This window comes from Belonocnema kinseyi, chromosome 5 (assembly GCF_010883055.1).
Source record: "Belonocnema kinseyi isolate 2016_QV_RU_SX_M_011 chromosome 5, B_treatae_v1, whole genome shotgun sequence".
In the NCBI taxonomy this organism is placed as follows: domain Eukaryota; kingdom Metazoa; phylum Arthropoda; class Insecta; order Hymenoptera; family Cynipidae; genus Belonocnema; species Belonocnema kinseyi.
This window is the reverse complement of record NC_046661.1, coordinates 92,616,685-92,629,914: the sequence shown is the minus strand read 5'-3', so window position 1 is coordinate 92,629,914 and position 13,230 is coordinate 92,616,685. Positions and strand designations below refer to the sequence as shown.

At 27.7% G+C, this 13,230-nt stretch overlaps 1 protein-coding gene across 1 annotated transcript in view; it reads right to left on the bottom strand.

Annotated features, from left to right (window-relative positions):
• LOC117173209 (short stature homeobox protein 2-like) overlaps positions 1-8,110 on the bottom strand; it is a 49,672-nt gene extending 41,562 nt beyond the window's left edge. Inside the window, exons 1-2 of the mRNA XM_033361658.1 lie at positions 7,954-8,110; positions 221-565 (exon numbers count right to left, since the gene is read on the bottom strand). Of these exons, the coding sequence (XP_033217549.1) occupies positions 221-565; positions 7,954-8,110 (502 nt within the window). The remainder of the gene's footprint in view (positions 1-220; positions 566-7,953) is intronic.
• Between the last annotated feature and the right edge of the window lie 5,120 nt (positions 8,111-13,230).

The following is a 13,230-nucleotide window of genomic DNA, read 5'->3' as shown; positions in this document are numbered from 1 at the left end:
AAGAGTGTGGAGAGATGAATTACTGAAAGTGAGAGGAGTGGTACTAAGGGAAGCAATGGGGGACGTAGTAAAGTAAATAAGGAGAGTGTAAGTAGAGAAGAGCTACGAAAAAGAATGGGAACTAAAAGGCGACGTTAAGAAATGGATAGTAGGATAAATGAGAGGAGGGAAATTAGGGAAGGAACTATTTTTTTTAACAGTATTGGAGGAATTTTCTTACCTTTCGAAGTTTCATCGTGAAATCCTAACGATTTCGAAAACTGGGGCGGTATTTTCGAGTCCAGATTGGAAATCTTGGCATCCGACGAAAGGCGAGTTTTCACTTCGTTTTCTCTTTTCGGTGAAAGATCGCTCTTGATTGGAGGGGGCGATGGACTGCAGCCAAGTAATTTTCTCACAGATAATTTTAATTCTGGTGCTTTTAATGGTAAAAGTTCTACACTGCTTTCTTTGGATTTTGCTGTGTTAAGGGACAAATCTTCCGGTAGGAGTCGCTGTTCCAGCGACGCTGGTTCCTTTACATCCTTCACTTCGTCTGCGACTTTTGACACTTCCTCTACGGAGTCTGCCATCGTCGTGTTTCCATCTGGATAGGAGAATTTATTCTATATTTATTTAATTTCAACCCATAAACAAATTAAAAATCAATAATGACAAATTTTCAAATATTAAGATTGCATAACATTTTGGAAACGATTTAAACTGATTTAAATAAATGTAAAACTAAAACAAATATTTGGTCTTTTCCTAGCTAAAAAACATTTCTCCATGCCATTAAAATTTAAAAAATTAAGACTTTTAAAATGAAAAATTTTTTAATTTAACTAAATAATGGTTAGAAGCTTCTTTAATATATGGAACTTCGTTTTTTAACGAGCACTTGTTTCGGTGATTTATAACCCTGTCAATGCTATAATTTTAAAACGTTTTAATAGGAAAATTTTTTCCAATCACTTTAAATATCGCCCATAAATAAAATTATTAAATTTTAATAGGTCAGATTTTTAATTTTTTCGAACTTGAAGAGTGCGTTTTTTAATTTCTAATTTTTTTCTGGATTTAAAGAAGACCATTTTTGTCTTTAACATTCTTATTGATATTTTTATTGTATTAAAGCGGGTATAATTCTTTATTTTTGGAATTTCTTATTAATTTAAAGGAGCGAATATTTTAATCAAATATATAAAATTATTTAATTTAAAATAAGTTTAATTAAAAAATATTTCATGTTTATAGGGTGAAATTTGAAAAGAATCTAGATTGTAAAAGGACATTTTTTATTTTTAACATCTTTATTCAACTCAAAGCGAGAAAATTTTGGTTATTATTTTTTTTTCTAAATGGAAAAAAGTTGCTTTCTTTATTTTAAACATTTTAAATTATATTTAAATTGTATTCAAGCCTAGCAGATTTGGAATTTTCAATATTTCCCTGATGGTGAAAGGAAGGAATTTAAAAAAAATCTTTTTTTGAATGACAAGAGGGAAATTTTATTATTTCCAACATTTTTATTCAATAAGAATGAAGGATATTTTTCTATTCATCTCATTCTGACTTAAAAGAAAGGGTTTTTGTATTAAATTTCTTTCTGAATTTGCATAGTTACATTGCGTATTTTAAATATTTTTATTAAGTTGGAAGAAGAAGAACTTTGATTGAAAGGAGACATTTTAAAAAATTTTTAAAATTTTTTTAAGAATTGGAAAAGAGATATTGTTTATTTAAAAGAATTTTATTGAGTTAGAAGAGATAAAATTTTGTTTGTTATTTCTTTTCTAAATTTTAGGAGGAAATTTATTTTTTTTAATATTGTAAATCAATTGGATCGAATGAAATCTTGTATTTTTAACACTGAGCTGAGAAGGAAAGGAGCGAATTCTGAAGTTAAATGTTTTTAAAATTTTGAGTTCGACATGTTGAATCTATATAATTTTACTGTTTACAAATGATTATATATTCAAAAAATTTTAATTTAAAAGTTATTATTACTTTTTTTTCAAACAGAAACCGATATGTCTTACAAGAAAGTAATGCTTCTACTTAAATTGAAAATAATTGTCGCTAATTGAATATAGCTTATTAAAAAAATGAATACTATTGTATGAGGATTCTATACAATTATTTTAAGTATTGAAAAAAATGAAATATCTATGTCTTGTTATGACAGTGTTTTTCTACTTATGCAAAGCCACTCTTGTCAGCCCCAGTAAAGGAAGTACGTTCTTTCCAGACAATAATATTTCAAGTTGGTTGCTCCAGGAAGCCAAGTAGAAAATACGTATAGTGGTCAGACATGCTATTTAGAAAGAGCTAAGTACAAATATATTTTACTATAAGCAAAAGACGATTTCTGGCCAAGAAAATAGGAAAAATTATATTTTCTTGAATTAATCTAGATTTTATTTTATTTTAAATAAATGCAAAAAACAGATAAAAGGAAAATGGGTTCAAAACGGGTTAGAAGTGATATAAAATATAGTTTTCAAATTCAATTGCAGTTGTTGTTCAATTTTATGTTTTGACCACTTTATTCACTATTGTATCTTGAAGTTAGAAGCGAGGTTTGAATTTTAATGTTATTTTTTTTACAGTTTGTTGAAAGAAAATAATATTTATAATTTTTTAAGCAATTGAAAAGAAGATTGACTTGTAGAAAATTTAAGAAGATTAAATCTTAACAAAAAATGTGTTAATTGATATTTCTACCAAAAAGTGTCAAATTCAACTAAAAAAATACGAATTGTGAACAAAATAGTTGACTTTTTAGCCAAAAAAGAGAAAAAAAATTTAATTATAATATAAGGGTTTTTATCATTTTTAATATAAAATAAAAGTTTCGAATAACTATTTAATTTCTAAATTTATTGGTTTATTTGCTTTTAATGAAATAAAAATTAAATTTTTATTGAATTCTTGAGAAAATTCAAAAAAGGTATCTGAAGATTTCAGATACTTCAAATCAAAATTTTAACGAAAATGTTAATTTTCAACTAATGTTCGGAAATCTATCAAAGTTAAGAAAAAATTAATCCCTTTAATACATCTAAAGTTTGAAAAATCCTTTATTCTGAATTGAATCATTCCTGAAATAAGAAAAATGTTTAAAAATAAAAAAATTACCTTCAACTCTTCCAGATTCTTTATTGGCAATTTTAGAAATCTTGTCAAAGGTTAAAAAAAATTACAAATAATCTCTTAATAATCATTTTTCAACGTAAAAAATCATTACAACATTTTTTCAGGAATCTGACCAATTTTTTTAAATTTTGAAACCTTTCAAAAGCCTTGAAATCTCCAAAAATTTACTTCAAAATCTTCAAAAATCTTAATATTAAATAAAATATTTTTTTACCTTTTCAAATTTGAAATTATTGAAAAAATTGTTTCAAAATTTCTAAATATCTTTTAAGATCATTTTATTTTTTTGGCCAATTTCTTAAATATCTTTCAAAGTTTTTTAAATTGCCTTAAAATCTTTCACGATTCTTGTCTGGCTAATTGGGAAATCTTTGGAAATGTCTTAAAATCTTTTAAAATAATCTCTTAAAATTACTTTTTTAAAATGATGAATTATTTTAAGCTTTCCCAGAAATTCTTTTCGAAATTGCGTGAAAATTATTTATTAAAAGCAAAATAATATTAAAGCTTTATTATATGTATTTTATTAGTCAACATTTTTTTAGAATTAAATATAAAAAAATTAATAAATCATAATAAATTTATTTTTTTATTTTCGGACTATTCCTTTTGAATTACTTTTTAATAGTAGAAATTGTTGTAATATTCGGTTACAGTTTATAATTTAAAAATAATTATTTGAAGAAAAATATTAAAACTATCAAAAATTATCAAATTATTCTAAATCTCGTTAAAATTATGATTTTTGTTTCAAAAAACACTAAAACCATCTGAAATTCGTTAAACTTGTAAATTTTATTATTTGAAGCAAAAATCATTGGCTTTAAATCTAATTCTTTTTATTTAAAAATACAAATTTTACGCGAAATACAAAAATTTCAAATTTTGATCATTTTTAATGAAAAACGCTGAAGAAGCCTACAATTGTTGAAAAAATATGAACCTTTAAAATCCAATAATTTTTATTAAAAATATATATCAGCTTCCGGTTAGAAGTCCTAACAAAACCGAAAAATATCAATTGTTGAGAAATTTTTAATCTTTAAATTTTAATAATTTTGTGATTAGAATACTCATTTTCAGTATAAAACGCTGATATAATCTAAAATTGTAATATTTCAAATAATTTATCTCATAATTTAAATTTTTAAACTTATACGAGCAATAATATTTATGTAAAAAACATCACTGTTTCTTAATTCGCATAAGATTTTGTATCGTAATTTTAATAACATTAAAAACATAATCAGTTTAAAAATAAATTATTATATGAATTTTTAAATAAAGAAGTTTAAATTTGATTAAAACAGTAATTCCTAATTAATCATTTGGATTTGAAACTCTTGCAAATTAAAAAAAAATATTGAACTATTAGGAATTGAAAACGTAATTCATGCTATTTTAGATTAGGTAAAATTTAAAAAAATATATTTTGACTGAAATGAAAATAAATTTTTATAATTTCGACACAAAAGCGTTAAAAAGATCCAAATTAAAAAATGTCAGAAAATAATTTTGGAAATTTGTCAATTCATTGAAAAGAAGTTAAAACAAAGCTTTTGAAATTATATGATTTTAAATTAAAATTTCGAAAAAAGGACAATTAAAAAACATTAAAAATGGAAATATGTTCAAATTAGATTTGTATTTCTATGTTTTTAAGTGAATTTATATAGCTTAAAAATGGATAATTTTTTAATTGTTGGTCATAACTCATAAAATTAAACAATTTGAAGTTTAATTGAAAAATAAAAACTCCTGAAAGGGAGAAATTAAACAAGTATAAATTTCAAATATTTTAATTTTTATCTTCATTGATCTTAATTTTTAATGCATAGTTTAAAATATTTTCATTCTTAAGGCTTTAATTTCAGAAATTATTGTATTAATTTTTTGATATTTAGAATATATCCTGGAGGTATTTATTTCAAAATTGTTTACTTATATATGCTTTTAACTGGAAATCATGCAGTTATCAAGACTTTTAATTTTATATTATACGTGTTCAAAGAATTTAAAACATCAGACAATTTTAAAAAATTAAAATTAAACGATTAGGAACATTTTAATCCGAAACTTCTAAATCTATATGTTAGTCAAATTGGAACCAAATAACCTGACATTTTAAATATTTTACTTCAAAACTAAAACACAGCTTTGAAAATTTAAATATTGTGAACCCTTAAGGTTTAATAATTTTAAAAACTTGAAAAATTGAATTTTATGTTATTGGGAACTTTAAAAATGAATAGATTCATAGATGAAGTGCCAAAAATTAAACTTTGAAAATAATTAATTCTCAAATTGTGCCTTACGATTTGTAAAATAAAATCTTTTTAATGTAACGTTCAACGTCGCGAGTTTCTTATAATTCTTTAAAAATGAAACGCAGCTTAAAAAAAGGGGGCAAAGGGGAAAAAATGAAGAAATCTGTCAAATATAAGGGACATCAATAGTGTTTGCGGTACTAAACAAATCTGGCAAGCTGTAATTCGAAATTATTGAAGTTTTTAAAAACGTTAGCATTAACGATTTACAAATAATTTTTATTCCTTTGACCATAACTCCATCGACAAGAAAAATAGAGAAAAATGTGTATTTATTGTTAAAAATTGCTCATTTTTTATTGGTTTGTTTAAAAAGCAAAAGTTATTTTTTATTTTAAAACCTTTTCATTGCGAGATATAAAAAAAATCAATAATATGCTTAGATATGTCCTACAGTGCATCACAAATTTTGGCGTTGTCATTATTTTTTATTTTTTAGAAAAGAGTATTTGAAGTTTCTAATTGAGGTTTCCCCTAAAAATGAAAATGAATTTTTTGCAAAAAATATCTCACGAAGAACAGGTTTCAAAATAACGAATAAATATTCCTTTAATAAATAAATAACAAGATTAACATTTGTTATTGTTTTGCCCAGAATTTCAATGAATTGCAAATAAAAATTAGTCAACGTAGGCCCATTGCGCATACCAAAAAGTGTTTCAGAGCTTACTAAGACGTAAATCAGTCCCTTACCTCCCCCCCATTCTTGCCCTGCCCTCCTCCCTCTACATTCCACTAATTCCTCTCCCCAGGCTTAAAGCATGGGTTTCCCTTTCTTTCTCTACTTCCTCCTCGTCTACTTTCCCCCCTTCTTACTTCTCCTTTATTTCCCCTCATTTCCCCTTATTTCCCCTGACTTCCGCTCCCCTTACTCCATTGATTTGTGATTTCCCTGGTCTATGAGTTCTCTCAAGTGTGAGTTCTCTCAATTGTGAGTTCTCTCAGTTGTGAGTTCTCTCAATTATGAGATCCCTGAGTTGTGAGATCCCTGAGAAATGAGTTTCCTAAGTTTTAAGTTCTCTCAGTAGTGAGTTCTTAAGTTGTGAGTATGCTGATTTGTGATTTCGTTGAACTGTGAGTTCCCTGAGCTGGGATTTCCCTCAGTTGTAAATTCTTTAAGTTGTGAGTATTCTGAGTCGCGACATCCCTGAGTTGCGATTTGTCAGTTCTCGGAGTTGTGAGTATGCTGATTTGTGATTTTATTGAACTCTGAGTTTCCTGAGCTGAGAGTTCCCTCAGTTGTAAATTCCTTGAGTTGTGAGTATTCTGAGTCGCGAGATCCCTGAGTTGCGATTTGTCAGTTCCCGGAGTTGTGAGTTTCCTAACTTGTAAGTACGCTAATTTATATTGCATGAGTTCCCTGAGATGCAAGTTTCGTGAGCTGTGAGTTTCCTCAATTGTGAGCTCCCTGAGTTATGTGTACCCTGGTTTGTTAGTTGTGAGTTCCCTGAGTATTAAGTTTTCTGAGCTGTGAGTTCCCTCATTTGTGAGTAATCTGAGTTGTGATTTCGTTGAGCTGTGAGTTCCCTCAGTTGTGAATTTCATGAGTTGTGAGTATTCTGAGTCGCGATTTCCCTGTGTTGTGATTTGTGAGTTTCCTGAGATGTAAGTGCGCTGATTTATTTTTCGTGAGTTCCCTGAGATGCAAGTTTCCTGAGTTGTGAGTTTCTTCAGTTGTTAGTTCCCTGAGTTGTGAGTACCCTGATTTGTTATTTGTGAGTTCCCTGAGTTGAAAGTTTCCTGAGCTTTGAATTCCCTTAGTTGTGAGTTCTCTTAGCTGTGGGTTCTCTTAATTGTGACTTCCCTCAGTTGTTATTTTTTTTACTTTTAATTTTCCTGAGTTGCGAGTTCCTTAAGATGTGAGTTCCCTGAGTTGTAAGTTCCTTTAATTTTCAGCACCTTGAGTTGCGATGAATCTGAGGTGTGAATTCCTTCAGTTGTGAGGTCCTTGAATTGCGAGTATTTTGAGTTGTGATTTCGCTGAGCTGTGAGTTCCCTCAGTTGTGAATTTTCTGAGTTGTGAGTATTCTGAGCCGCGAATTCCCTGAATTTTGATTTGTGAGTTCCTTGAGTTGTAAGTACCCTGATTTGTTAGTTTTGAGTACCCTGAGTTGTAATTTACCTGAGTTATAAGTTGTGATTTGTCAGTTCCCTGAGTTGTGAGTACCCTGAGTTGTCAGTTGTGCGCCCTATAAATTGGGCGATAGGAGTTCCCGAAACTATAAGGGTTTCTCCCCGGGGCTACAAAACCCTAAAAACCGTCTAAAATATTTTTGTCTATTATTATTAGCAACTATCTTTAAAATTTTAAATAATGTCGAACTAAACCTTAGCACTGCTATTCTATACCCCAAACACTATTTATAACTCAAAGTAGATCAAAATCTGAGGCATCACCCTCACTCTCAAGCGCAATTCACCACAGGGATTAGAGAGTATTTTGAGAAAAATGGGAGGGAAAGCACAATGAAACAAAAAATAAACATACGGCGTTCAATATTAGATTCCTCCTCGTCGACAGGTGGTCCGACGAGGTGTGCGACACTCAAGGTTATCGCGGTAGGAGCGGAACCATCGCGACACTTCCGGTCCCGGTTCGCGTTATCGTCGAAACTCTTGGAAACGAACTGGGCGAGCTGCTCCATCCTCTGGAAGGCACTCGCGACCCGTCGGCCGGCGACTCGGTGCATCGGCGTCCAAAATAGGGTACAGGTGGCGCCCATCCAGGGGTTGATTTTCGTCGTGGCTCGCGTGGCGGGTCAGCAGCCATTTAAACGGCGACCAATCCCTGAAGTCGAAGGCGTTTCGAGCCACCCCTAAAATCCGACTGGGAACGCCCCGCACCTCTGGAGACACACGGGACTCATTAGCATCTCGGATATTTCCACCCTCGGCGAGAAAGCACCCTTTCCGGTTGGCGGGAATCCCCATTCCAGCTTCCTGACCGGCCAAGGCATGGGCGCGCGTTACGTGTATGTTTTATCTTCGGTACACAACACGCGGAAACGCTAATGTAGTCATCCCCATCACGCACGTATGGATATACGCAAACTGTTGTCCACAGATTCTGGACGAATCGGCTCACTTTAGAATATATTTGCTGAATCTTATCAGGGCAAACTTACTATTTTTATTAGTATGGATTAGTCTCAGAATGGGTTGAAATTTAACTCCTGAAAATAAAACCATGAATCCAACGACCAAATTTGGAAAAAACATCTTAAAATTTTCCTATTACAATTTGAAAAAAGATCAAAGTTTCATATAAAAGAAAAAAAATTCTTTTTTTGGAAACAAATAAAAAAGACGAAAGAGCAATGAGAAGGCCAACCAAATTTCCCTCCTTTTTTTATTTCTTGCGCCTTTTTCATTTTTATTATCAAATCCCCCAACAAAAATTTGTAAGGAATAATTAACAACGTTTCGGCACTCATACAGCACCCTTATCAAGGCAAGAAAAATTTGAGCGGGCAGGAACAGCAACGAAACCACAATGCTCTCTCCCGGATACCCGAGAATGAAGTCATTCTCATTTTTCTTTCCTCTGTTTTGTTTTCATCCAAAAAAATGTTTCTTTTCTTTTTTAGAAAAAATTGTATCTTTTTCCAAATTTTAATAGGAACCTTTTGTTGTGGTTGTCCAAATTGGGACGCAGGATTCTTGGTTTTATTTTCAGGAATCCTGCACATTAAAATAGGTTTTGTATTAAGCTCAGACAAAATATACCGAAATTTAATTTTCATCTAAATCTAAATTATTAAGAAACTAATAATTGGTAATTTTTTTCTACTAATTCTAATAACGCCGATTCGTTTACTGCTCATCAGTAAAAATCTACTAATTCAATTTGTAAGAATAACCGACTAAATTAATTAGTATCTGTTATACCTACTAAAGGAATTGGTAATGTAACTATTTTAAAAAGTAATTTTAAATAAATTTACAAGATTAATTTTTCAGTGAAGTGAATTTTATTGAAATAAAATAATAAATGATTAAATTAATAAAAAATGAATGTAAAAGTTCTACGAACGATACAACAAATTACATTTAAGCATACTATCTCGCTATCAGAAGTTTCAGGTTTTTAACATTTTTATATTATTTTAAAATTGTGTCCAAGAAAAGACCATAAATATTCTGGATAAATAGTCTGGAATTAAACTAGTTAAATTAAAATAAAAAGGGTTCGTTTTTTTTTTGTACTATCAACCAAAATGATGAATTTTATAGAAACAAGAAGTATTTACAAATTTCTAACCGAGTAATTAAATTTTCAAGTAAAGAGCTTGATTTTTAACCTAATAATTTAATTTTCTACAAGAAGAGTTGATTTTTCAACCAAAAACATAAATTTTTTAATTAAAAAAAAATTGTATCTAATTAGTTTAATTTTCTGCCCAAATTTAAAATTTTCAAGCCATAAAGACAAATTAACTACAAAACAATCCAATTTTTAATCTGCAAATAAAAATTTTTAACGAAAAAATTAATTTACTACCTTATGGTTTAATTTTTAACCAAAATGATGAACGAAATAAAATAAGGATTTTAAATAAGAATAAAATAAAATTCAAAATCATAATTAACAACAAATTCCGAGTTTCCTTTTGAACCAAAAAGATGATTTTTTTACCACAAAGATTAATTTACGACGAAAAAAGAAATAATTTACAACAAAATATATGAATGTTTAACCAAACGAGATAAATTTTGAACTAAAAATATAATAAAGTTTCCTAAAAAAACTTTCAACAAAAATATTATAAATAAATGATTTTACTTTAAGAGTTCACACTTTAAAGGAAACCCTCTTTTTTATTCAAAATTTAATTATTTTGTAGAGAATTCTTTGTTGGTAATTAATTTTTTAACTAAAAATTTATCTGTTCCACGTTTGTTTCAACATTTATTTTCTTCAGTAAAAAATTAATCTGTTTGGTTGAACATTTCGGTATTTTATTGAAACTTTGTCTATCGTGGTAAAATATTAATCTTCTGGGTAACCTATTCACCTTCTTGGTTGAAAATTCATTTCTTTAGTGAACAATTTAAATATTAGTTAGAGAATTCCTTGAAAACTTAAAAATTTGGTTAAAATTAATGTGTTTTGTTAAAAATCGATCATTTTTTACAAAATAAACCTTTTTTATTAAAAATTAATTTCTCTCTTTGAAAATTACTTTTTCATTGATAATTAGTTTTTTCAATTGAAAATTTAACTATTCCATTTTTTGTCAAAAATTGATCTTCTGTGATATTCATTTAATCGTATTGGTTAAAAATTTATCTACTTGTTTAAGAATGTTACTGTTTTGGTAGACAATTCAGTTTTTTGGGGTGAAAATTTAACTATTTCGTTGAAAATTAGTGTTTTTCTTTAATTAATTTTTTTTGTTAAAACCTTTTCTTTGGTGGTAAAATATTAACATACCTGTTGAGTAACCGAGTATTTAAATTTTCAAATAAATAGCTTGATTTTTAGTCTAATAATTTAATTTTCCACCAGAAGAGTTTATTTTTCAACCAAAAACATAAATTTTTTAATAAAAAAAGAAATAATTTTCATTCATTTAGTGTAATTTTCTACACAAATTTTGAATTTTAAAGCCAAAAACGCGAATTTTCTAAAAAACAGTCAAATTTTCAATCTGAAAATATGAATTTTTAACGAAAAAATTAATATACTGCATATGTGTTAATTTTTAACTAAATGGTGAAAGAAATTAAATAAGAATTTTAAATTAGAATGAAATAAAATTCATAATCATAATTGTCGTCCAATAATCAAGTTAATGTATAGAATTCCTGCAAATAAAACCAAGAATGAAGTGACGAAATTTGGACTAAGTAGTTTATTTTTAAAAAATGCCTAATAAAACACGTCATAGTTAATAAGATCTAAGGAATTTTTCTTTTTCTAAAATTTCAATATTGAATTTTATCTGTGAAAAAATCTCTCTTCTTCACTTCGCTAGGAATCGAACCCAGGTTTACTGATTGGCAGTCGGGTGCTCTTATCACTAAGCTAAATATAGATATACTCAAAGAATACTTTAAGGATTTTTTTTTAGAAAACCATATTTGTGTCACTTTTGCCAAAATAAATTTTAATGGTTTAATTGGCATTTTTGTAAGAAAAATTCTTATTTCTAAATTGTTTAAAAATGCGTGATACGTTAAAAATAAAAGCGCTATGCGATTCAACAATTTGAAAATTAATTTTTGTTTAAAAAATTAATAAATTAAGTTTCCTTAGGTCAGGAAAATGTTGGCGTTTTGAAGAAAAAAAATCTTGCAAGAGTTAAGGAAATTATATAAGAATAACTTTAAATAACTATTGAGGATAATGAATTTGGCATTTTAATTCAAATGGCTTTCTCTGTTTATAAAAGATTATATATTAAAAATATTTTAAGATTTCTGATATTTGAATATTAATTGTTAAGAAAAATAAAAAATTGTTCAGGGAAAAAGTAGGGAATTTTGAAAATGATGTTTTGCTGACAATCTGTGGTGGTTAATTTATTTGCCTTGTATATCTTTTTCTATTCCTTTTTTCATCTTTTTAGATAGAAAACTCAGCTATTTATGTGAAATTAAAATTTTTGATAAAGTTTCATCTTTTTTTAAATAAACGAGCAACTTTTTGGCTAACAATTAACTTCTATTAAAAAATTAACTTTTATATTAAAAATGTATTTATTTTATTTGAAATTAGTCTGTTGGCTTGTGAGTTAAATAATTTGAATAAACTTCTTTTTCATTATTGACTGAAAAACATTTATTTTTGGAGAATTCGACTTTTGGATGAAATTTATTCTTCTTGTTTGAAAATTCGTGTTTTTAGTTTAAAAACTATTCTCTCTTGTCAAAAATTCGACTCTTTTGTTAGAAGTTCATACTTTGTGATTAAAAATTAACCATTTGTGTTAAAAAAAACTTCCTTTTCTAGCATAGCTTAAAAGTATTTAAATAAAAGCAGTAGAAATGAGCTATTTTTTCCTATCCACTATTCAGAACAGAATTTCAGTTAATAATACTTTTAAACTAAGGAAAATAGGCACATTTCTCGCGAAAATATAAGAATAAATTCTTTTAAATGAAATAAGTGATAATATGCTTTAAAATTCTAGGACTTTGAATTGTTAAATTGTTAAATTTGCAACAAAAAAAGATTTTTTACAAAAAGAGATTATCTTACAACATAAAAGGCGAATTAAAAAAATATTATTTTAAAGCAAACAGTTGCATTAACAATGAAACAGTTGAACTTTGAAGTAAAAGAGACGAATTAAAAAAAAATGTCATTGTTAAATGAATAGTTAAAATTTCAAGCCAAAAGAAAAACTTTTTTCGAACACTATTTAATTTGTAAAAAAAAGTTATTTTTTAACCCATAAACGTTGGGATTTAATCCAAAGCAGATTAAATTTCCCACAGAAAATTGCTTTTCGACCAAAAAAGGATCAATTTTCCAACAAGAAAATTAGTTTTCGATAAAAAAGAAGAGTTTTCAACCAAATAGTTACATTTTCAACTAGAAAAGATCAATTTTTAATTCAAAATGTTAATCGCGAACCACAAATAAAATAGTTACATTTCCAGTTAAAAAACGAAATTCTTAACACAAAAAAATGAATTGTCTACAAAAAAAATGTACCAGAGATGAATTTTCGACATAAATTAGGCTTTAAAAAAAATGTCAACCAAAAATTCCGAGTTTCATTTTGAATCAAAAAGATTATTTTTTACCACAAAGATT